The 24,025-nt window shown below is 39.6% G+C and overlaps 1 protein-coding gene across 5 annotated transcripts in view; it reads left to right on the top strand.

Moving 5' to 3' along the window:
* Nucleotides 1-23,422, top strand: part of EFL1 (elongation factor like GTPase 1) — a 135,078-nt gene extending 111,656 nt beyond the window's left edge. For 3 of the 5 annotated variants that reach the window (XM_025390572.1, XM_025390574.1, XM_025390571.1), the window contains 3 exons: nucleotides 669-1,627; nucleotides 14,529-14,713; nucleotides 23,083-23,416. In XM_025390572.1, the coding sequence (XP_025246357.1) occupies nucleotides 669-1,627; nucleotides 14,529-14,713; nucleotides 23,083-23,271 (1,333 nt within the window). In that variant the 3' untranslated portion in view covers nucleotides 23,272-23,416. Of the gene's footprint in view, nucleotides 1-668; nucleotides 1,642-14,528; nucleotides 14,714-23,082 lie in introns of all 5 variants that reach the window. The other 2 variants (XR_003120236.1, XM_025390570.1) reach the window with 2 other exon arrangements.
* The last annotated feature ends 603 nt before the right edge of the window (nucleotides 23,423-24,025 follow it).

Below are 24,025 nucleotides of genomic sequence, written 5' to 3'. Positions count from 1 at the left end.
CAAATGCTTAGTAGCTATATGTGCCTTTTTAAATTTAAATAAAATTAAAAATTTATTCAGTTGTACTGGACACATTTCAAGGGCTCAGCAATCACAGTAAACATATAGAACATTTCCACCATTGCAGAAAGTTCTTTTGGAAAGTGCTACTCTAGACAAACTCATAGATCATGCTAGCCTTGCTATAAGCCTCATTATCAAAACCAAATACATTGTGAAGATTTGACTAGCTATCCTGAGGTTCTGTGATTCTATGTCTATTTAGAGTTTTAATCATTGAGCTTTTCTTGTCCACACTCTTAGATTGGCAAATACTGTTTTAAAGAATTCATATTTCATATATTAAAACGTTTATTTTCTGCTCAAAACTTTCTTATCTAAAGGGGTAGTTTATATATGTTGAAAATGAAAAAAAAAAAAAAAGAGTGAAATTCCAGTACATGCAAGGATTTCCCTGGAGGTATATTCCCATTAGAAGTAGTCTTTTCAACCAGAAAGAAAGCAGTTTTTGAATTGTGATATAATGTAAATTGCAGATCTTTCATAGTAAGATAATTTTTATGTTCCTATGTTTTTACAGAATCTCCACTGTGTGATAATTTCTACACAGGAGCTTTGATGCTGTTTTGATTTTAACCTTCTGTTATTTCTCTTGAATTTGTCTGTAGGTTTGCAAAGATTCATATCAGTGTATCTGAACCTATTATTCCATTCAGAGAAACAATCACAAAACCCCCAAAAGTTGACATGGTCAATGAAGAAATAGGCAAACAGCAAAAAGTTGCAGTCATACACCAAATGAAAGAAGATCAAAACAAAATCCCTGAAGGAATCCAAGTTGACTCTGTTGGGCTAATCACCATAACAACTCCCAATAAACTTGCCACACTCAGTGTTCGAGCCATGCCCCTCCCAGAAGAAGTCACCCAGATTCTGGAAGAAAATAGTGATTTGATTCGTTCTATGGAGCAGTTGACATCCTCTTTGAATGAGGGTGAAAATACTCAGGTGATTCATCAGAAGATCCAAGAGAAAATTTGGGAATTCAAAGGAAAACTAGAGCAACACCTAACAGGGAGAAGATGGAGGAACATTGTTGACCAAATCTGGTCATTTGGCCCAAGAAAATGTGGGCCCAACATACTAGTCAATAAAAGTGAAGATTTTCAGAACTCAATATGGACAGGTCCAGCAGCCAAAGCTTCAAAAGAAGCTAGTAGATACCGAGATTTGGGCAATAGCATTGTGAGTGGCTTCCAACTGGCAACCCTCTCTGGCCCCATGTGTGAGGAGCCTCTCATGGGTGTCTGTTTTATTCTGGAAAAATGGGACCTAAGTAAATTTGAGGAGCAAGGAGCAAGTGATCTGGCAAAAGAGGGACAGGAGGAAAATGAAACCTGTTCTGGTGGAAATGAAAACCAAGAGCTACAAGATGGCTGCTCTGAGGCCTTTGAGAAGAGGACATCCCATAAAGGAGAATCTCCACTCACTGACTGCTATGGACCTATCTCAGGACAGCTGATTGCCACCATGAAAGAAGCATGTCGCTATGCACTGCAAGTGAAACCTCAGCGCCTCATGGCAGCCATGTACACATGTGACATCATGGCCACCAGTGATGTTCTCGGTAAGGAAGAAAAGGTAAAGATAGTAAGAAATGCCCTGAATAACAGTGAAGTCTCCTAGACTCAAAATCTTGTTTTTGAGACAAAGTCTCATTCTGTCACCCCAGCTGGAGTGCAGTGGCACAATCTCCACTCACTGCAGCCTCTGCCTACCAGCCTCAAGCAGTCCTCTCACCTCAGCCTCTCAAGTAGGTGTGACTACAGGCACACACCACCATGTGAAGCTAAGTTTTTTGTATGTTTTGTAGAGATGGAGTTTCACAACGTTGCCCAAGTTGGTCTCGAACACCTGAGTTCAAGCGATCCCCCCACTTTGGCCTCCCAAAGTGCTGGGATTATAAGCGTGAGCCACTGCACCTGGCAGACCCAAAAATCTTAAATTCGTTTAGTATGTTTTGCAGAAGCTATACCATCTTCTGATTTACTAACAAAGTAAGATCTTTGAAAGCCAGATGTCATAAATATTAAAATCTTGAGAGGGGAAAAACCTGACTACTAAAGATCTTTTCTTTTGCAACAAATAGAATCCTTTCTGTAATGAGAGGTCTGCTAAATGAAGTTTAAACTGCTCATATGTGTTACCATCCAAACCTGTGCCGTATTTTATCTCAAGCAAATAAGCATATCAGTCTGGGTAACCAAAGTTGTTCTGAAAATGATCAAAGAATAAGGCAACATTCTTGTACTCATAACACAAAAGGGTTTTTGTGAATTCTGGGTTCTTTCTGGAAAAGAAAATTATTTGGGGCTTTAGTCACTACTAACTATTATATCAAATCCTATTCCTGATTTTTTTCTCTTTGGGAGAAGCATCCTTTAAGATCTCAGGAGATGTGAAGTCCTGGCACTTAGTAGCTCTTTGGACTTTTGACTGATATTAGTTCACTGAGACTTACTTTGTTTACATATAATGAAGAGGATAATCATACAGATTGTGAAGATTAAAATAACACAATTTTTTTAAATACAGTTCCCAGAACAGCACCTGGCACACAGTAGTTCTCTTATTCTCTTGAGATCATGGAACTGTTTCAGTAGTGAAGAGAATATAAAGGAGGATTGAGCCCTGGATGAGAGAGTCGGCCAAATTATTAAGTTTCCTCTAACCCTGAGGCCCTTTGAGTCAATATGTGGTTAATTACATTCTTTTTAGGAAGGTTCTTTTGCTGATTAATTCCTGAAAGCAGAAATTTAAGCTTTTTTTTTTTTTTTTTCCAGAAGAAATTTAGGCTTGCATCACATTAAGGTTTTTGTGAGACTAACAGAGCATCAGTAGCAGCATTTGAAAAATAGCTGGGTTAAGGCCAGTGTGCATTGTGAATCAAATCTCCAAATACGGCATGTCATATACAGTGCTTCTCAACCTTATTTGAATGCAGCATTCGTATTAACAGCCATGGAATCTGTAGATTTGTTTGGGAAACACCAATCTAGACTATTCTCAGATGCTATTTTTCATTTTCATTGAGAACTTTCTTAATTTAAGAAGGCGGAAGTAAGAGTTAAAAATCAAGAAATCTTAATCCCTCACATCTTTGAAGAAGACCTAAGAGCTTTTCTCCAGTCTCTCCTACCCCGACAAATGCTTATACCACCACTGTTTGAATACTTCTGTTGATGGGCAGTGCACAGCCAGCTTCATGATTTAATGGTGTTTTTTCCTATATTGAGCAAAATGTCCGTCACCTGCTACTTTCCAGTCATCTGTACCACCATTCATCTGTCTTCCATGCAATAACACTTCTATGTATTTGAAGGAAATCATTAGTTTTCTAGTTTTATATCCAGGAGAAAAACTCTCCAAATCCTTCACCTATTTTTCTGTTATGATTTCTGTATCCTTTCACCATTTCAGTTGCTGTCTTTTGGACATAATTTATTTGGTCAGCATCCCTCTTAAAGCAACTGTATTTGAACACAGCACCTCACGTACCGTCCAACCAGTAGAGAACACGTCTGTGTCTACACTGTTACCTCCTACGTGAAATACAGCATTCTTCTTTTAATGAAATTTAGCAATTACATCTTCTCATTAATTCATGTGAGAAGTCAAATCAATCCCATTTCTTTTAAAAAAAAAAAAAAAAAAAAGGGCCGGGCGCGGTGGCTCAAGCCTGTAATCCCAGCACTTTGGGAGGCCGAGACGGGCGGATCACGAGGTCAGGAGATCGAAACCATCCTGGCTAACACCGTGAAACCCCGTCTCTACTAAAAATACAAAAAAAAAAAAACTTAGCCGGGCGTGGCGGCGGGCGCCTGTAGTCCCAGCTACTTGGGAGGCTGAGGCAGGAGAATGGCGTGAACCCGGGAGGCGGAGCTTGCAGTGAGCTGAGATCCGGCCACTGCACTCCAGCCTGGGTGACAGAGCAAGACTCCGTCTCAAAAAAAAGAAAAAAAAAAGTTTTCCTACTCTGTTCCCCAAAGAGCAGAATCAAATTTTTGGTAATTGACTAGACTGTAGAAATTATGTAGTTGTATGAACTCCTATATTTTATGTATGAGTACTGAGTCTATATACTTAATTTTTTTCTTAAGTTATATAACATAATTAGCGTTACAACAGTAAAAAGGAGAAAAATGTTAATGGCAAGAAAAAGAAGTCACATCATCACCATCTTAACACATTGATATCTTACTCATTTTTTTCATGTGTCCTTGTCTGATGAGAAATAAAACTCAGGTAGAAAATCAAATGTTTTGATGAAGTTAAGGTCCTTTACATCTTCAACAGTCCCTGATAATTGATAAATTATCAGCTTACCAATCATGTTAGAAAAAAAAAAAAAGCTTAGGTTAATGTTTTGTATTAGAAAGTTCATGTTGTCTCCCAAGATTTACCTCATACTTGTATAAACATGAACAAATGCCTATAATGCTTCTTTAAAATTCTACAGAAAATTAGCATATGGCTTTCTAGTCTGCAATTTATGGAACCCAGTGTTTATATCCTCAAAAAGTTTAGTCATTATTCACCTTTTTCCTGTAGTCTGGTACCTACCTTACTATTTCTAATTTCTCAAAAGGGCAGATTCTCTTAACATTGTGAGATATAATTCTGGTCCTGGAGACTTGAACTCATTTAAGAAGGCTAAGTACTTAGTCATCAACTTCTGAGCTATCCTGAACTTCAGTGTTCTCCCACTTCAGCTTGTTCCCCTTGCTGTAGTTTGTTCACCATTCTCCTTACTGAAGAGAATGATAGGTAACATAGGTATTGTGAACCCCTGTTTTCGTGCTATCCTCTGTAACATGATACTAGTTTCTGTAAGTTGTACATAAGACATGTCTCCTTATTTTGAAAATATAGGTTGAGAATCCCAAATCTGAAAGTCCAAAACCTCAAATGATCTAAAATTTGAAACTTTTTTTTTTTTTTTTGAGATGCAGTCTCACTCTGTCACCCAGCCTGGAGTGCAATGGCATGGTCTCGGCTCACTGCAACCTCCACCTCCTGGGTTCAAGCAATTCTCCCACCTCAGCCTCCTGAATAGCTGGGACTACATGCGTGTGCCACCACACCTGGCTAATTTTTGTAGTTTTAGTAGAGACGGCATTTCACTATGGTGGACAGGTTGGTCTTGAGCTCCTGACCTCATGATCTGCCCGTCTCAGCATCCCAAAGTGCTGGAATTACAGGTGTGAGCCACCACGCCCAGCCTGAATTTTTTAATTTGAGATGCTCAAACAGTATATAATACAAATATGCCAAAATCTAAAACAATAAAAAATCTGAAACACTTCTGGTCCCACTCATTTTGGAGAAGAGATACTCAACCTGTGTTGGAAAAAGCTCTTTGCACTGTCTTTAGCTCTTTTGCTTGGGTACATACACTCAGCTTGTTCTGATTTTGAGCATCTTGGACATGCTACTGATCCACCTGAGTTGGTATCCTCTTCTTCCGTCTACTGTGCATGTCCTCTTAAAATAGGGGTTGGGGAGGGGCTTTCTTCCTTTTTCTGTCATTGTAATCATTCATGATTGATTTCTTTTAGACTCTCATTACTCTGCAAAGGAATTTTATTTTAGGGACTGTTATCCTAGAACCCATGGTGTGTATTGGTTGTATTTTTTTTTTCTGTGTTTGAAATGATCTTTCCTTTTTTTCTTTTTTTTTTCCTGTCCTCCGTTGCCCCAGCTGGACTGCAGTGGTGCGATCTCGGCTCACTGCAGCCTTCTTCTCCCAGGTTCAAGCAATTCTTCTGACTTGGCCTCTGAGTAGCTGGGATTACAGGTGTGCGCCACCACGCCCAGCTAATTTTTTTTTTTTTTTTTTTTTTGGTATTTTTAGTAGAGATGGGGTTTTGCTGTTTGGCCAGGCTGGTCTCGAACTCCTAGCCTCAAGTGATCTGCCCATCTCGGCCTCCCAAAGTGCTGGGATTACAGGCGTGAGCCACCACACCCGGCCAAAATGATCCTTTCTGAAGTCCAGGGCCCGCATAGGTCTGTGCCTATCCTTTCTCTCAAGATAATGGGAACATGTATTTCCTCCCAAAATAATAGGAACACCTGTTTTCTCCCCAGATTGTCATCTCTTCTACATTATTCATTTGGAGTGGCATTTGTCCTTTGTTTGCTGAGAAGATGAATTTTCAGTACAACACGTGAAGCCAGAATCAGCTGTTGGTGTTTATCAGACTGAATTCCTAGCAGAGTGTTGAGTCACCCCTGTTGAGTCACCACTCTGTGTTCATTTTCTCATTTCTATTAGGAAATCACCACCTGGATACAGCATGTGACCAGGCCACCCTGGGATAATACCTCAAAATATCATTTGTCATCTTATCCTTATATTTTTATCCTGGCACTCCCCACCTGGCCATCAGAGTCAGTTCTGCCGCTTTCCAGGAAGAAATATGTATTTTAACCCTCTCTCTCTGGAGCAAAGGATCATTTTGACTTGCCTCACCCAGGTACAAATGTCACTGTATTGGGCCTCACTGCCCTCTAAGAAGCCCCATTTATTTACCTTCTGTGTGGCAACTGTGTGTATGTGGGTTGGTATGCAGTCTGTACCATTGTCACTGGTCAACTTTCTTAATACTTTGCCCCTGAGACCAACCAACTACCACATCCACTGCCTTACATTTGGAGACAGTCTGGCTTTTTTTTTTTTTTTTTTTTTTTTTTCCTCTCTCTCAAATTGATTTGAAGTCCTCTTGCTTAGACTGGAGAATCTCCTCTGAGGCCTGTTTTCTTTTTGTTTTTGAGGGGATCTTTTATATTGATAACCAATTTCTAGTGTCCAGGGTCTATCAATGCAGTCAGCTGTTCACTTGTGTTTTCCTTTTTCTTTCTAAATCAACACCTTCAATTGGAAAGAAATGAAAAGAACTTCTGTGTTCCTAAGGCCTTTTGCTTCCTGTCTGGATATTTAGAGATCTTCTGAGAAGACTTTAGACTTTGCTGACTGTTGTTTTGATTCTCCAAGAATCGGCACAAGTTGATTTCAGGTCTTTTTTATTTAGCAAAATGAATTTCCTTAGTCTTTTTTTAAAACTTAGTTTTTTCTATATAGATTGTTAAAACAAGAAATCCTTCTATAAATGGATAGACTTGCATATGGTCAAAATGGGACATTTTGTAGGAAAATAATCTCAAAATCATTTTATCTGGGGAAATAATTTCAGGAAAATGCCCTTCTATACTTCTAAAATCCACTTTTCTAAAGATGTAGTTTATTATTTTTTACCCATGAAATTTCCCTGTAATTAACTTGATTATTGCTGAGCTTTTACCTGCTTGTCATTGAATTCTTTTTGTATTTTTTCCTTCTAATCTGTTAATCTTTTTTTTTTTTGCTCTTCATTTTTTAAAAATCTTTGGTAATAACCTCACATTTTTAAAATACTTCTTTTTGTTAGACAGTACTAGTTAAGAGTTTTTTGGGTTTTTTTGTGTTTTTTTTGAGATGTAGTTTCGCTCTTGTTGCCCAGGCTGGAGAGCAATGGCACGATCTCGGCTCACTGCAACCTCCACCCCACTGGGGTTCAAGCAATTCTCCTGGCTCAGCCTCCCAAGTAGCTGGGATTACAGGCACCCGCCACCATGCCTGGCTAATTTTTTGTATTTTTAGTGGAGATGGGGTTTCACCATGTTGACCAGGCTGGTCTCAAACTCTTGACCTCAAGTGATCCACCCAGCTCGGCCTCCTGAAGTGCTGGGATTACAGGCATGAGCCACCATACCCAGCCTAGTTAAGAGTTTTAATTACAGCTATGATTATTGTAGTTCTTCCTTTTATTAAATTTTTATTTTTGAATAATTTTAATTTTTATGGGTATGTAGTAGGTATATTTATGGAATATATGAGATATTTTTAATCTTTTATATTTATAGGAATAAATGCCAATATTGTTGGAACACATGTACTTTAATTTATCAGAAACATTCTTAATAAGTGTTACTGTTCACTTTTTTTTTTTTTTTTTTTTTTTTTTGTGAGACAGTTTCGCTCTTGTTGCCCAGGCTGGAGTGTAACGGTGTGATCTTGGCTTACCGCAACCTCCACCTTACGGGTTCAAGCTATTCTCCTGCCTCACCCTCCCTAGTAGCTGGGATTACAGGCATGTGCCAGCACGCCTGGCTAATTTTATATTTTTAGTAGAGATGGCGTTTCTCCGTATTGGTCAGGCTGGTCTCAAACTCCTGACTTCAAGTGATCCACCCGCCTCAGCCTCCCAAAGTGCTGATATTACAGGCGTGAGCCACTGTGCCCGGCCTCGCTGTTTCCTTCCCCCCCGCCCCAACCTTTTTTGAGATGGGGTCTCACTCTGTCACCCAGCTGGAGTACAGTGGCGCGATCCCGGCTCACCGCAGCCTCTGCCTCCCGGCTTCAAGCGATTCTCCTGCCTTAACCTCCGGAGTAGCTGGGACAACAGATGCACACCACCACACCCAGCTAATTTTTGTATTTTTGGTAGAGACAAGGTTTCACCATGTTGGCCAGGATGGTCTCCGTCTCCTGACCTCATGATCCTCCTTCCTCGGCTTCCCAAAGTGCTGGGATTATAGGCATGAGCCACCCGCCTAGCCTTTAAACCTTTTCTTATTCTATACTTAGGGCTCTTTTTACATTTCCTCAGCATTTTGTAATTCAATTCAACAAAGATTTAATGAGCTGCATGTGCCAATACCGTGTTAAACATGATTCCTGCTTTGAGAGATAAGGTGACAAAGCTTAATTATATAAAATAATTGGAAAGTAAAATACAGTTGAATTTAGTGCACAAACATGGTTTTCTGGGGAAGCTTTAAGAGAAATTGGGATTAGCAAAATTTGAAACAGTAGGTCTCTGGAAATGGGCTTTGATTGATGGAATAATTTTGATTCAGCAACTTAGTATTAAGTTGACTTTCTTTATACCATAGCACATTGAAGACTACTATTAAGCCTAAAGTAAACTCATTTCTAGTTGGTTTTATAGGAACTGCTGTTCAGCATGACCTTCCTTTTTTTTTTTTTTTTTTTTTTTTGTTTTGGAGACAGGGGCTCACTCTGTCACCCAGGCTAGAAAGAACAGTGGCACAAACATGGGTCACTGCCGCAGCCTCGACCTCCCAGGCTCAAAGCGCTCCTCCCACCTCAGCCTCCAGGAACCACAGGCATTCCACCATGCCCTGCTAACTTTTTAATGTTTGTGGAGATGGAGTCTCACGATGTTGCCCAGGCTGGTCTCCAGCAGCTTGACCTGTCAAATCCTGGACACTTGATTGGTTCAACACAATTTTCATTTCGGGTCCTAGCCAGGCATTGCTAGTGTATGCCTGTAGTCCCAGCTGCATGGCCGAGGCAGGAGATCGCTTGAGCCCAGGAATTCAATCTAGCCATAGGAACATAGCAAGACCCTCTGTCTAAAAAATAAAAAAATTGGGGTCCTTGCCCAGTTATCTTGACTGTGTCACAGTTATTTGTTACCTGCCAACTTCATGTCCACTTTGGATTTGATCATTGTGCCTTCTTTTTTAAGTCACTGATTATAATAGAACACAGAGTTGCTAGCAGACTCACTAAGGACCACTTTCCAGAGTGGATTTGACCTGTTAACATCAATTATCTATAAACTTGTAGCTGATCTATCTATGTAGTAGCAACCGGCCTACATTCCCCACTGTGTCTGAGCATGCTTTATCTCCTATTTGATTGAAGCCCATCTGTATCCTGTCAACCATGTTGGTCTGATTCAGAAGTCATAGCTCTGTGACAAAAGGAAGAGGTTAGTGTGACTGACCTGGTGTATAAGAATAAGTACCTACCAATTTATTTGTGTGTGTGTGTTTTTAATTAAAGTTATTGCAGAAGTGTCACCAACAATAACAAATCACGAGGTGAAAGAAAGCTTTTTCTTGGAATCCAACTTTATTTCCCATTTCCTTTTACAGCGCTTGTCCGTAATAGTACATTTTGCATATCTGTAACCTTATGATAGAAATAATTTAATATTTTGCTTTTTAGGTTTATTTATTTTATAGGCATGCTTTCATTTGGCTACTTAGAATTTGTAATTTTCATTTTAGCCTCTGCATGTAATCTTATCAATTGGATGTGATATAGTTTACTTAACTATCATTCTGAAATTGGAAATTTGCATTGTTTTCTGATTGTTTACTGTTAAAGAAAACATTACTGTGAACAGCTACTCCCTTTCCTAAATTCTGAAAAAAAACAACATACCTTTAATTGCCAAACTTCCAGCTTTCAAGATTATACAATCTACAGGTTAATCTTAATATTATGGAAGAAGAAAATGTATATGTGAGAATCCATAAAGCCATACAAGAAGAATGTTCCCAAATGGTAAAGAGATTTTTTTGAGCTTGGGTATCAGAGAAGACTTCATGGAACTAGTTATTTTTGAATGGGCCTTGAATGATGAAAAGGATTTGAATATAGCGTTGGACTAAGAGTATTCTAGGTTGAAGAAACTATAAGCTCAGAGTTGGCAAAACCTCAAATGTGTACTGTGGACAGTGAGTGATATACCTTGGCTTGGAGCACAGAGGCTGTACCCTGTGTACTCTAGAGTCTGGCAGTTAGAGAAGCTGAAGGGGTGGGTTACTGCCTTGAATACAGGCTGAGATATTTATAGTGTAGTCATTAATAGTTGAGCCCTGATCAGAACTGTTTCAATTGATTAAGCTTTTTGTTGCTGTTTTTTTCCTTGATGAATTCCTCTTCCCTGGTTCCTTTCATGTAGTAGGGTACTCTGCTACCTCCCTCTTTCGCTTCCTTCCTGCCTCCATCCCTCCCTCCCACGGGGTCCTGCCTCGTCACCCAGGCTGGAGTACAGTGGCACAATCATAGCCCACTGCAGCCTCCAACTCCTGGGCTCAGATGATTCTCCTGCCTTAGTCCCATAGCTTCTAAGGTACTAGCTACTTAGTGCCTTAGTACAGATGCACACCACTACACTTGGCTAATTTTTAAATTTTTTGTAGGGACAGGGTCTTGTTTTGTTACCTAGGCAGGTCTCAAACTCCTGGTCTCAATTGTACCTCCCACCTCTGCCTCCCAAAGTGCTAGTATTACAGTGATGAACCGCTGTACTCAACCAACTCTGATCTTTATTTAAGTGACTGAACTAACGAGTGATCATGATGGAACAAATATCCAATGGAAAGGGTCTGAAAGTATTTGCAGTCAAGGGCCACATGATCAGAAATTCTTATTGATATGGCTATGTTAATTTCTTGGTGATAACAGTGGCACATTTAGGGTCTTTGAATGCATCCTAAGCGTTGGACACACCTATCATGAGAGCCAAGTGTATTTGGAAGGTTTTATTATAGTATTTTCCAGTGTGCCCCAGTATCAAGATATAGTTTTCATGGAATTAAAATTGAATGGATCAAAATTACATGTTAACTACATTCAGTTTCAATTACAATTATTGATCTAAGCCTGCTGGCATGACCCATGCAGCAGCAGTCAGGCAGCTTGTCCCCACTGGTCCCTTATTCATGGTCTGTTGGCCCCACTTTCCTCATTCTTTTTTACCCCTGTTGTTTTATCATTGTGTATTGACTTCCGCAGACTACCTTCAAACTTTCTTTTTTTTTTTTTGGAGACCAAGTCTCGCTCTGTTTCCCAGGTTGGAGTGCGATGGCACGATCTCAGCTCACTGCAATCTCCACCTCCCAAGTTCTCCTCCAAGCGATTCTCCTGCCTCAGGCTCTGGAGTAGCTGGGATTACAGGCATGCACCACCGTGCTCAGTAGTTGCGAAATAGTTGGAATGGGGAGAGTGGAGTTGCCTTTTGAACTAATTTTTGTAGTTTTAGTGGCGATATGGAGACCATATTGGTCAGGCTAGTCTTGAACTCCTGACCTCAAGTGATCCTCCCGCCTCAACCTCCCAGAGTGCTGGGATTACAGGTGTGAGCCACTGCTCCTGACTGTTAAAACATTTCTTCAAATGAGATAGGGGAGTAAAGATTACTAGTTCACACATGTTAGGTGTTATGGTAAGATTTTTTTTCTATATATCTCAAATAATATATAACTAAAAGGGATCACTAATGAAAATAATAATTATTCTGCTGTTTTGGGAGCTTTTCAGACTGTACTTGAAGTATTGTTTTCATTTCCAGGTACCAAATACCAAGAGGGATGTAAATAAATCATAGTAGTTCAAGTAGTTCAAGTAGGCCACGATAAAACAGGAAATACAGGTCTAGTCACTGCAAGATTGGCCTGGAAAAGTGAAGACAAGATAGCTGTCTTTGAGTAGCTTACAGGGTAATTTGTGGGAGAGGGATTAAACTTGTCACATGTGATAAAAACTAGGACTGATGGTCAGAAACTTCAGGGGAACATATTTGGGACTCAAGAATTCTCTAGCTGTTATGGTTATCCAAAGATGGAATGGGCTGCCCTGGGAGGAAGTGAGTTTTAGAGTATACAAGGAGAGCTTAAACAGCTACTTTGGTAGAACTTCTTAACCCTCAAGTTTCCTTCTATCCCACTGTTGTGTGATTCTGTAACTATGAGGTTTCTGGTATGAATGACGGGGGAATAGTTAGAATGGGGAGAGTGGAGTTGCCTTTTGAAGTGGATAATATATTCTTAGATGTGTTAATTTTAAAAGGAAGTTGGCTCTCACAGCAGAGATGCCCTGGCATCCATTGTAAAGTGGTATTGTAGATCCAAGGAGAGGCCTGGCTTAGATAAGATGGTCTTAGGAGTCCCAGGCATAAAATTAGTTTAAACCACACAAATTATAAATTAGTTGGCTTGCTGAGTAGAGAGTTTGTTCAAAGAGTATGAAGCTTCAAAGAATATCCATAAGAAGAAGTTCAGGATACTGAAATAAAGAGAATGATGGTCAGAAGGGCAGGAGTGTAAGGAGAATAATACTAAGATTGGAGACAGTTGACAGAGGAGATACTAATCAGTGGCTTCTGATTAGTACCTCCTACAGAGAAATCACAGAGAATGAAAATTGAGAAAAAAAAGCATTTAGGTTAGGAATATGAAAATTATTGTGAAATTTCAAGGAAGCAGTTTCCTGGAGCACAGGAGAGCCTAGACGTTGAAGAAAGAGCACATAGTGAAGAAATGAGAAGCTACCTGTTTAAGAGATGTGAGGAAGCAAGGAAGGAGAAAATGTAGTAGCTAGCTGGGGAAGTAGACAAGAGGAAAGGGGGTGCCTTTCATTACGAATGGAGTGTTAAGTTGTTTGTTTTTAAGCTAAACCTAAACATGGTGAAGGCTCATCAGAGATTTTAGTTTAGTTTTTTTTTCCTTGAGGCCATGTGACACAATAGATTTTCTGCCATTTGTTTCCTATTACCCTTCCTAATAACCGCCACTAGGGGGAAATCTGAATCAGAGAGAAAAGTTTGGGAGTCAGACAGTTTGGCTTTGTTCCTCAGTTTCTAGTTTAAAAAATAAATAAATAAAGGTGAGTGGGTCGTGGACACTCCAGACTCATCACCTTGGCAGTTAGGAGAGTAGGGTCCAGGACTCAATGGTGGTCAAAGGATACTTTAGCTCTGCTTAACAGCAGTGTTGTAAATGTTTAAGGATAATATATGCAATAGATCACTTATGTAACTAAAATTATTTTTTAGGCAGCAGGTGAAAGAGGAGGCTTTAGTGAGAGTATCTGCTACTTACATGATTGTCTTTGATTTTCAATGTATCTCTATTCTTTGCAGGGTCTCTTCTCCTTACTAGTTGAAAGAATATATTGCATTCCCAGAGACACTCATACAGAACACCAGTCAGAGGGGAAGATGTTTCCCTCCTGAGTATGAGGCAGAATTGTGCCTAAAGACGAATTAAAAGAGTCATCCAAGAGAATTTGCTAGTGGAATTCTATCAGTTTTCAGGGGAATAAAACACTTAATGCTCGTGCCACTTAAATATTACCAGTTTAAGAAAACTATGAGCAAATATTTATGTGTGTGGTTTTAATTTTTGGTATAAAAATGCCAGTTGCTTTCCCTACTAAGCCCAAATAGCCTATGCCATCTTAATTATCATTGGCATATCAATAAGGTCTTATAATTATTAAAATATTTTAATATTTAATAAACTTTAACAAAGCCCAGTCACACTCATATCATTGGATTTCAGACCCAAAGATAGCTCATAGGTGAAACCACATTGAAAGGTCCTTTTACAAATCTCCCTCTTCTCATGCTGTTTTGTGGAGTTTGTCTATGAGCAGCAGTGCAGTTTGGGGTGATTTAATTTTTGTTATTTTTTGTTTCTAATTTTTCTAAAAATCTCATGCTTTTTAAATAAACACTTAAAAAGTGTTCGTTACTTTTGTAAACCAAAATTATTGAGAACGAATTTAATCATTAGTGGATTGTTACAGAGTATATGGGTAATCATGTCTTGGTGTGGCTCAAGCCATATGACTGATCCATGATTTTAAAATATTTATGGTTTTACAGGTCGAGTCTATGCTGTCTTGTCAAAGAGAGAAGGTCGAGTACTTCAAGAAGAAATGAAAGAAGGAACAGACATGTTCATCATCAAGGCTGTGCTGCCTGTTGCTGAAAGCTTTGGTTTTGCTGATGAAATCCGGAAGAGGACAAGTGGCCTGGCCAGCCCGCAACTGGTATTCAGCCATTGGGAGGTAAAAATCCAAGTTCCCATTCATTCCTTTCCTTCTCATCTATGGATCCATTCCCTACAGAAGAGGCCAAGAGTAGCAAACAACACAGATCATGCCATTTGGCATTCCTATGGCTCAGTCAAATGGACAGGAGAAAGCAAATGCATTTTTCATCCAGATTGAATGAGCCTGAGATCATCTGTGGTTTTTAATAAACACACACACACATATATACACACACACACTCACTCTCATTTCTTCTTTTTATTCAATATAAAATTTAAGATGCTGAAAATTTAATCCTTTTTTATCCAAATATATATTTTAGATTTTTAGAAGAAAATCACAGGCCTTTTGAATGTGAAATTTTAAGAATATTTTCTTCTAGGGAAAAAAAAATATTTCCAGCATTTAGAGGGGAACAGTTATACTTCTTGCAAGGGGTAGCTTTAAATTATTATGTATTGTGTATTCTTCAGTCCCCATTATGGAGATTCAAGGTTTCCATGGCTTTCAGGTGTTGTGGAATGAGAATGGAATGAAATGGCTACTCAGAACCCTTCATTGTCAGTGTAGGTAAAGGTAGATGGAAAGGCAAACCTTATCTGTAATCAGAAAGGAAAACTTAACAGATCCACATTGCTGGGGAGAAAAGGAAAGATTGTGAACACACTGTTGTAAGTTAGAGAAAAAATAATAACAAGAGGTAAAGGTAAGGTCAGACCAGCCATCCTGAACATATCCGTAAAATAGACGTTAACTGGCTAAGAAGAAGGACATTCAATTAGAAAGTGCCGCATGAGAAAAGGCTGGTAAAAGCAAACTGCAGGGCATGTGCAAAAAACAATTTACTTTTCAAGAAAAAGCCTAAGGTCAGGAATCAAATTGTAAACTCAAGGATGTAAGTAGAAAGATTGTTTTAAGAAAGCAGTTTTTGTTGTTGTTTACAGAGAATTGAAATGACTTCACATTATTCCCTTTTACCATGGAGGCTTGTAAGGTAATGGAAGTAGCGTTGACTTTGGAGTCAGAAAGTCCTGGTTTCAAATATTCTTCTACTTATTTGGACAAATCATGGACCCTCCCTGAGTTTTCCTCAGCCCTAGGTCAAATATCTAACCTAGTGCCTGACATTGTGGCTGACCAGCCCTTGCTGATGCGAAGATTATTTCCTTGTGGATCATTCTCTGAGTCTATACCACATTCCTTTTGGCTTGCTCTCAGCAGTGTGGCATTCATTGCACGGGGCTTCACACAGATAATCCGTGGTTTTTTTTCTTAAACTCTATTTCAGCAAAACTCATGATTTAGCTTCAATGCTAAGCTGTTATCTTTCTCACTTTCTTTAGCCTGTTGGGTCCGTTTTTCCAGAACACTTTAAGAAGAGTTTAAGTTTAGAAGAGAATGGAAAATGAGAATAATTGAGGGAGAACTTTCTTTTTAAAACGAAATTTATAATCAAGTGAATCAGTGAAGTAAAGAAGAGTGGCACTTTAGAAAAATTGCCTTTGGACAGGGCAAATTTGATTTTAATTCAGCAAGTTCATATCATCTAAATTGATGCAAGTGAAGTTGCTAGTCCGGAGCACTCCATTCTGTCTGCTTTTCCTCTTAAAAAAAAAAAAAAAAAAAGTCACATTCTTAATGTTTGGCAGAACCAAGGTTAATACTGTGATTTAGGTTACATTTTTTTGGTCAGTACAAACTCTAGGTTTTAACAATAATTTACTATGAATCTTTTCTTGACTTTTACATGTTTGTCTGAAAACTTAATGGTGTCTTGATGGCATTGCTGGCTTATATCTGATGAGATATTGCTGAATTTCATTATGTAGAAAACAGTACCCACCAAACATTTGTGGTTTTTTTTTGTTTTTTTTTGTTTTTTTGAGGCGGAGTCTCGCTCTGTCGCCCAGGCTGGAGTGCAGTGGCCAGATCTCGGCTCACTGCAAGCTCCGCCTCCCGGGTTTACGCCATTCTCCTGCCTCAGCCTCCCGAGTAGCTGGGACTACAGGCACCTGCCACCATGCCCAGCTAATTTTTTTGTATTTTTTAGTAGAGATGAGGTTTCACCGTGTTAGCCAGGATGGTCTCGATCTCCTGACCTCGTGATCCACCCACCTCGGCCTCCCAAAGTGCTGGGATAAACATTTGTTTATTAATTCGTGTGCTTGTGGGTAGTAATTTCTCATTTATCAAAAATTCTAACTTTTTAGTTTTGGTTTTGGTTTTGGTTTTCGGCATTCAGCTTTTATATAAGAACACAAACCAAGTGAGAAATATAAGGGATGGGTTTTAAAAGGCAGTGCCTGAAAAATAGGAACTATGTCTGTAGTGTAAATATATTACTGATGGCTCTAATGAAAACATCATTACAACATCCTCTACCACAGGTTTTAGTGACCAGATGTGTGATTGCAGAGCAATACAGCTAAATGATATTTAGAATCAGAGAGATTCAGTCCACTTCAACCTAATGACCTTGAGAGGAAGAATGCTTTCTTCATTGGCATTACCATTGCTGCAAACTGCCCTCAGAATTCACAAGTCGTGCTTCTGAATATCTCAGAGATGAGAAGTCCATCGCATGAAGATGGCCTTGATTAACACTTGTGCATAAAACTGGGTTATAGTATGTTTGATCAGAACAAAGAGGATATAGGTTAAGTAATCACTGGGATTGTCTGTAAATGCAGATCCCGAATAGGCATTCAAAGCTGTTGTAACGGCATCATTATTGGAAGAATGATCCATTTGAATTTGTAGATTCTTTTTTGTTTTAAAATCTCATCATTTTATAGTCAGTCTTATCCTCAAAAGTAATTTTTATAAAGCATATTTTTTTAGAAAAATGTATGAAATTCCCTTCATTTCTTAGTTGTCCGATATATTAGGAAGCAGGTAAGACTGCTCTAATAAAGGGATCCCAAAATATAGTGGCTCAAATAAGGCAGAGATTATTTCTCTTTTGAATCTAGGGAGGCAGCTAGGGCTGACATGTGCCTCACTGTGGTAGGAGCCCAGGCCCATTCTGGCTTGCTGCCTTTCTCAACACTTGGCTCCCATTGATTGTCCACAGTGGCTGTTCTACCTCCCCCGTCACATCTGCATTCCAGCCAATAAGAATAGGGGTGAGGAAGAGTAAGATATACTCCTTCCCTTTAAGGACACAAACTGAATCTTGCACACATTACTTCACCCTCATCCCAATGCCCAAAACCAGTCATCTGACCACATCTAACAAGGCCCCACACAAGAAGGAGGCTGGGAAATGTAGTCTTTAGGTCTATGGCCTGTTGTCTGTTTTGATAAATAAAATTTGTTAGAATACAGCTGTACCCAATCATGTATGTATTTTCTATGGCTGCTTTTAAGCAGAGTAAAGTAGCTGTGATAGAAATAATATATAGCCTGCAAAGTCTAAGATATTTACTGTCTAGCTCCTTATAGGAAAAGTATGCCTCCACCTTCTGAATCTAGGTGGCTATAAGCCTGCCTGAAGTATCTATTACCAAAGAAAGGTAGAGAATGGATATTTAGGAACAACTAGTATAAAAACAGCAAGATTTTACCAAATAGGCAGTTTTTGTTACCTGAAAGCCTTGATGGTTGTCCGTCTCCTTTATCCTTCAGAAATTTAAAAAAGAAAAAATCTTAAAATTGATCTTACACATTTAATACTTTTAAAAAATATTACTTTCTGGCTTAGCTACATCTTGTTATTAAAAATAAGTCTTTTAATAACTTGAGAGAAAAATATTCTCAAGAAAAGTTTTGCCCCAGTTTTGTACCATCCTTCTGCCACGTCCTTGCCACCTGTCATGGTCCTGTTCCCAAAAGCTTCAAATTTTTGAAATCTTAAAAACTACATTATAATTAAATGTCATTGATCTGATATTTTTTGGCTGTCTTGGTTTTTCCCCCATAGTTAGGTTTAGAAATAACACAGTTGTTGAGATATGGCTTCTCACTCCAAGGCACTTCTTTTCATTTGTATTCTACCACACCATATAATTTACAATCAAGAGCTTTTGAGAGAAAGTGCTTCAAAAAATAGAGAAAATAAAATTACAGGCATTTTTCCATGAGGAAACCTTTGAAGTCAGCAATCTCATAATTTCTCTTTCTATGTTTTACCCTTCTATGAAAAAGGAAGAAAAGGAGCTAATAACAGACACAGAAAGAAAAAATATTACCAACCAGTGCTGTTGTACATATATGTCAGCATAACCTCAAGATTTGCCACTTATTACTGAGATTACCCTGAGGGGTGGGCTAAAGTTCATACCGGGTGAAGTGATTACAATACCACCAAACAAATTTATTTTGGACATGGTATTTTCCACCTGCCAGCAGTAATCATAGTGAAAACTGGGCAAAAAATTGAAATGGAGCACCCAGAGCTTTTTCCTTCTAGGCTTTCTTTTTCCTTAATGCCTAGGGCAACAGTTTGCACTTGGGTGCCTTTTTATGATTCGAAAATGGCATCCCCTTCAGGCTGTTGAGTTGCAGAAATACATTCTCACTCTAGGCCGCTGAATTCTGGGTGAGGAAGTGAGGGAAAAAAAAGAAGAAAAAAAAGCACCTTTTTCTTCATTTTGATATCAAGCCCCTCTCTGTGGCCTGGAGGGGCCTTTCTGTAGAGCACAAGCTGGACAACCATAAAAGGGTAGCTTTGTCTTTGCTCCACTAAGGAAATTCAAAACCAGCCTCAAGCTCTCGAGTGTTACTCCATCTCCCCTGTCCTCAGAGTTTGCTGGGCATGTTGAGGCAGGTGCTTCAGGCTCTCCACACAGATGCAAGAGTAGTGAAGATGTCTTCATATAGTCATATGTTATTGGGACTTTTAACATTCCATCCTTACAAATAGCAGAACTCAGGTATAAATGATTGGAAATAAGTTGCCCAAGATCGCACAGCTAAGCGAGTAGAGAACTGGCGTTGAAGGGAAACTGCCTGGCTCCAGAGCCAGTGCAGTTAACCCTCACACCACGTTCACTCTGGCCTCAGTGCCTGCTCCTGGATTCAGTGAAGTGCCAGCCCCCTACTCCTTACTCTCTGGGTTTGATTCCACACAGACTCACTTGGTTCTTCTCACTCATTGCATTCTCTCTGCCTGTTTCCTCACATATGAGGAACAGACCCCACCCCTCTCACCCTGTCCTCCCACCAGCAAAGCAGAATAACCAATTCTGAAAATAGTTTGTGTTTCTTACAAATGTTGAGAATTTTACCTTCAGACAAAAGAGAATTATAACTTGTGGCGGGGTGTCTTAAAAAAAAATGTGTTAAAAAAATTACAATAGTTTTTTTTCATAGGAAAAAATTACCAAAAAATATATTACCAAACATATGTTTTTACCAAAAAATATGTTCAGGGAGATCCTATGCGCCATTCACCCCTCCTTCCCCAATGTTAACATCTCTTATAGTACATTGACATTGTTACACCCATAGCGCTTGTTCAGGTTTCACCAGTTATAATATATGCACTTGACTTAGCTAGTACCATTGTGCAATTTATGTTTGGATAAACTCAGTCTTCATGGCAGTCTGCAAACATGGCAAAGGGCAGGCTTTGGAGCCAGACAAATCTAGGATGTGCCAGGTGCCTTACCATATGACTTTCATATATCTTCTTCAGTCTTCACAACAACCCTGTATCAGTTGATAGATTATGAGTGTTTTCAGCTGCAAGAACCATAATGCCAGAATAGTAATTGTTTAAGCAACTAGGGCTGGTACCATGGCTCAGGGACACCATCAAAGATGCAGGCTCCCTTTCTTCTGCTCTGTATATTCATGGGAGTTTGTGCATCTGTAGTGCTATAAAAATGTATCACATATGTAGTTTTATGTAATCAAGATACAGAATTGTTTCATCACCACAGGCTCCCTCATGCTCCCCCTACATAGCTACACCTACCTTCACCCTGGGTGGGTGGCTTTTGACCAGTCAGGCTGTTTTGAGTAGCAACCACCTTCCCTCCCTTCCTCCTGCCCAGGCCCTGAGGCCACACTGACTCAGCCTGGCTGGTATCATGGTGACATTGTCTGCTGGTGAATGGTCTGGAATGAGCCTTGCTATCCTAGGCCCAGTGGCTAGTGAATTAGAATTGAGTCTCTGGAACTGCTGTGCCCACAAAATTATAGCACACACCCTCTGACCCAGAAGAACTCCCTCAGATGGCCAGGTCCACAGGACCGAGCTTCCTCCCCACTCCTCCTTCTTACTGCAGTTTCTCGTCTAAATTCCATCCATTCGCCCTTGTCTGCCACTCTACCTACCCACGCCCCCACCCAATTCCTGGACCTTGTCTCCTTCTCTGCCCCTTGTTGCCCAACCTCTAATGGGGTTCCCTTCAAGACACTGCTTCTGTAGACTTGTTGTCACCCACCAGAATTGTTACTCTAGCGCTGATAATGCCTTTGTGCCCCCCTGGCTGTTCTCACTTCTTACTGTCTGCCCTTTCCTTCAGGGACTCTTTTCTAAAAGATATTTCTAGTTCTTTTGTTGAGTGTCCATGAGATATGTTTTAAAGTCTGTCCAACAGAGGCTTTTTTTGGTTCACTGATAATGGTTTATTTAACTAGATAAAGACGTGTAGGCTCACACTGAGGCTCCTTAGCACTCTGAAGGACTTCATTGTGTACCAGCAACTGCTGTTGCTGATGCAAAGCGTCTCGTTGGTCTGATTCATGTTCTTCTCTAGATGATCTGGCTTTTCTCTCTGATTTTCTCTGTACCTGCCTCAGCACCAGGACACAGGCAGCTGCTTTATTTCCAACCTTTGTTCAAGAGCAAGAAGCACAGTTGTGGCTCACACCTCCCATTCTATAGTGTCTAGTGGGTCAGAATCAAGCCTCAGGAGATGCAGATGCCCACAGATTTCCAGCATTTCAACACTGTCACAAGGGGTAGATTATTTTATTATCTTGGTCCAGACTCAGTGAGGTTTTTCCATCTGAAGACTGTCATCCTGTTCTCTGTTTTTTGGTTTTAGAACTCCTGTTAGATATACCCTGTACATACTTGATGACTCTTGATTTTCCTTTCAGACTTTTTTTTTTCTAATCTCCATCTCTCTGTACCATATTCTGTATTCAGGGAGATTTCTTTAAGTCTGTCTTTTTAAAAATAATATACTGAGGTGTGAAATTCATACAACCTAAAATTGAACTTTTTTTTTTTCTTTTGAGACGGAGTTTCACTCTTGTCGCCCAGGCACTGCAACCTCCATCTGCTGGGTTCAAGAGATTCTCCTGTCTCAGCCTCCCAAGTAGCTGGGATTACAGGCATGCACCAAGCCTGGCTAATTTTTTGTATTTTTAGTAGAGATGGGGTTTCTCCACGTTGGTCAGGCTGGTCTCAAACTCCTGACCTCAGGTGATCTGCCTGCCTCAGCCTCCCCCAAAATTGAACATTTTAAAGTAAACATTTTGCTGCATTTTTTCCATTCACAATGTCATGCACCCACCACCTCCAGAAAAAAAATTAAAAATTTGCTGGGCATGGTGGCATGCACCTGTAATCCTAGCTGCTTGGTACACCAAGGGAGGAGGATCAGTTGAGCCCAGGAGATTGAGGCTACGGTGAGCTATGATTGCACCACTGCTCTCCAGCCTGAGCAACAGAGCAGAACTCTCTCTCTTCAATAAAAAAATATATGTAATAATAGTAAGAGTTTAGTTACATGTGTTGATCTTTGTTGAGGTTGAAGACAAAGGCAAAATATTGATGGCAAAGATATTAAGACTCAGATATATCCTAGCAAAAATGAAAGCTTTTTAAAATTATATTATTAAAAATTAATAGTTATCTTCCTTAGTGTTATGAACTGGAATTATGAGCAAAGAATAATAATGTATGTTACAAGTTTTATTGACTCTACTTCCATTTGTTCACACCTCCCATGATTTTTCATGCTTTTTTTTTTTTTTTTTTAAGATGGAGCCTTACTCTGTCGCCCGGGCTGGAGTGCAGTGGCACGATCTCGGCTCACTGCAACTTCCGCCTCCTGGGTTCAAGCGATTCTCCTGCCACAGCCTCCCAAGTAGCTGGTACTATAGGCACATGCCGCCCCACCCAGCTAATTTATTTTTTATTTTTTATTTTAGTAGAGACAGGGTTTCACCTTGTTGCCCAGGCTGGTCTCGAACTTCTGAGCTCAGGCAATCCGCCTGCCTTGGCTCCCAAAGTGCTAGGACTACAGGTGTAAGCCACCACACCCGGCCAATTCTTCATACTTACTACCATTCCTAGCAAGCTTAGTTGTTCTTTGCCTAACTTTTTTTCATTAGCTAAGACTATATGAATTGGGGAGCTCAGTGAATAAGGTTTGAAATTTAAAATGCCTAACCTTGCACATTCTGTCATCTTCTTTTACAAGATCATTCCCAGTGACCCCTTTTGGGTGCCAACTACTGAGGAGGAGTACTTGCACTTTGGGGAGAAGGCTGACTCTGAGAACCAGGCCCGGAAGTACATGAATGCGGTACGAAAGCGGAAGGGGCTCTATGTGGAAGAAAAGATTGTGGAGCATGCAGAAAAGCAGAGGACACTCAGCAAAAATAAGTAACTATCTACTGTTGGTGGATTCTTTTCCTTATAGTGAATTAAAAAGTATCATCAAGGGTTTAATATTGGGAAAATTTCTTTTTGCCACATTATCTCTGTTTATTCACTTTCAATAAAGTTGATCCATATAAATATTTTAAAGAGGATGTTAGAGAACATGTTCTCCAAGTGTGTTTTTAATTGGTTCTGGTTCAAGGCAAGAAGTTATAAATATTGCAGTGATGATTTATGACTGCCCTGTGTATAACCCCCAGCAGTAAGACATGTGGTCAGGGCTACCCACTTGGTGGTGGGGAGGTGATGTGCAGACCCACAGTGGGCAGTCTCCTCTGCACTGAGCAGCCACTCCGGGACTCACATTGTCTCTGCCTGTCATCACAGTGTCATAATTCTGAGTACATCGTCCACATAAACATCATGTGTGAATTTCAGAGTGGAAACATTTCATATTTAATCGGTGAATCACAGCATTTAACATTGTTTGGAGAGACCACATACTTGAGAGAGCAGCTGCTTTTTAGTTAAACCAAGTCACTGTTATAGCTCATCCATCTTATGGTGTTGTCTAGCAAAACAGTATCATGTTCAATAGTTAGCCTGTAAATCTTCTGCTTTTACACCCACTCATAAATTTTATCATTCCTATTTAAATCAGTATTAATGGGAGTTATCCGTATACCTTTTTCTTTTTTTTAAAAAAAAGGTAAATTTCTATAATTTTATTTGCTATTTCCTTTTAGCCTTACTTAGCTAAT

This window comes from Theropithecus gelada, chromosome 7a (genome assembly GCF_003255815.1).
Source record: "Theropithecus gelada isolate Dixy chromosome 7a, Tgel_1.0, whole genome shotgun sequence".
Taxonomy (NCBI): Eukaryota; Metazoa; Chordata; class Mammalia; order Primates; family Cercopithecidae; genus Theropithecus; species Theropithecus gelada.
Note: the sequence above shows the minus strand (reverse complement) of the source record. Positions and strands in the feature narration are given on the sequence as shown.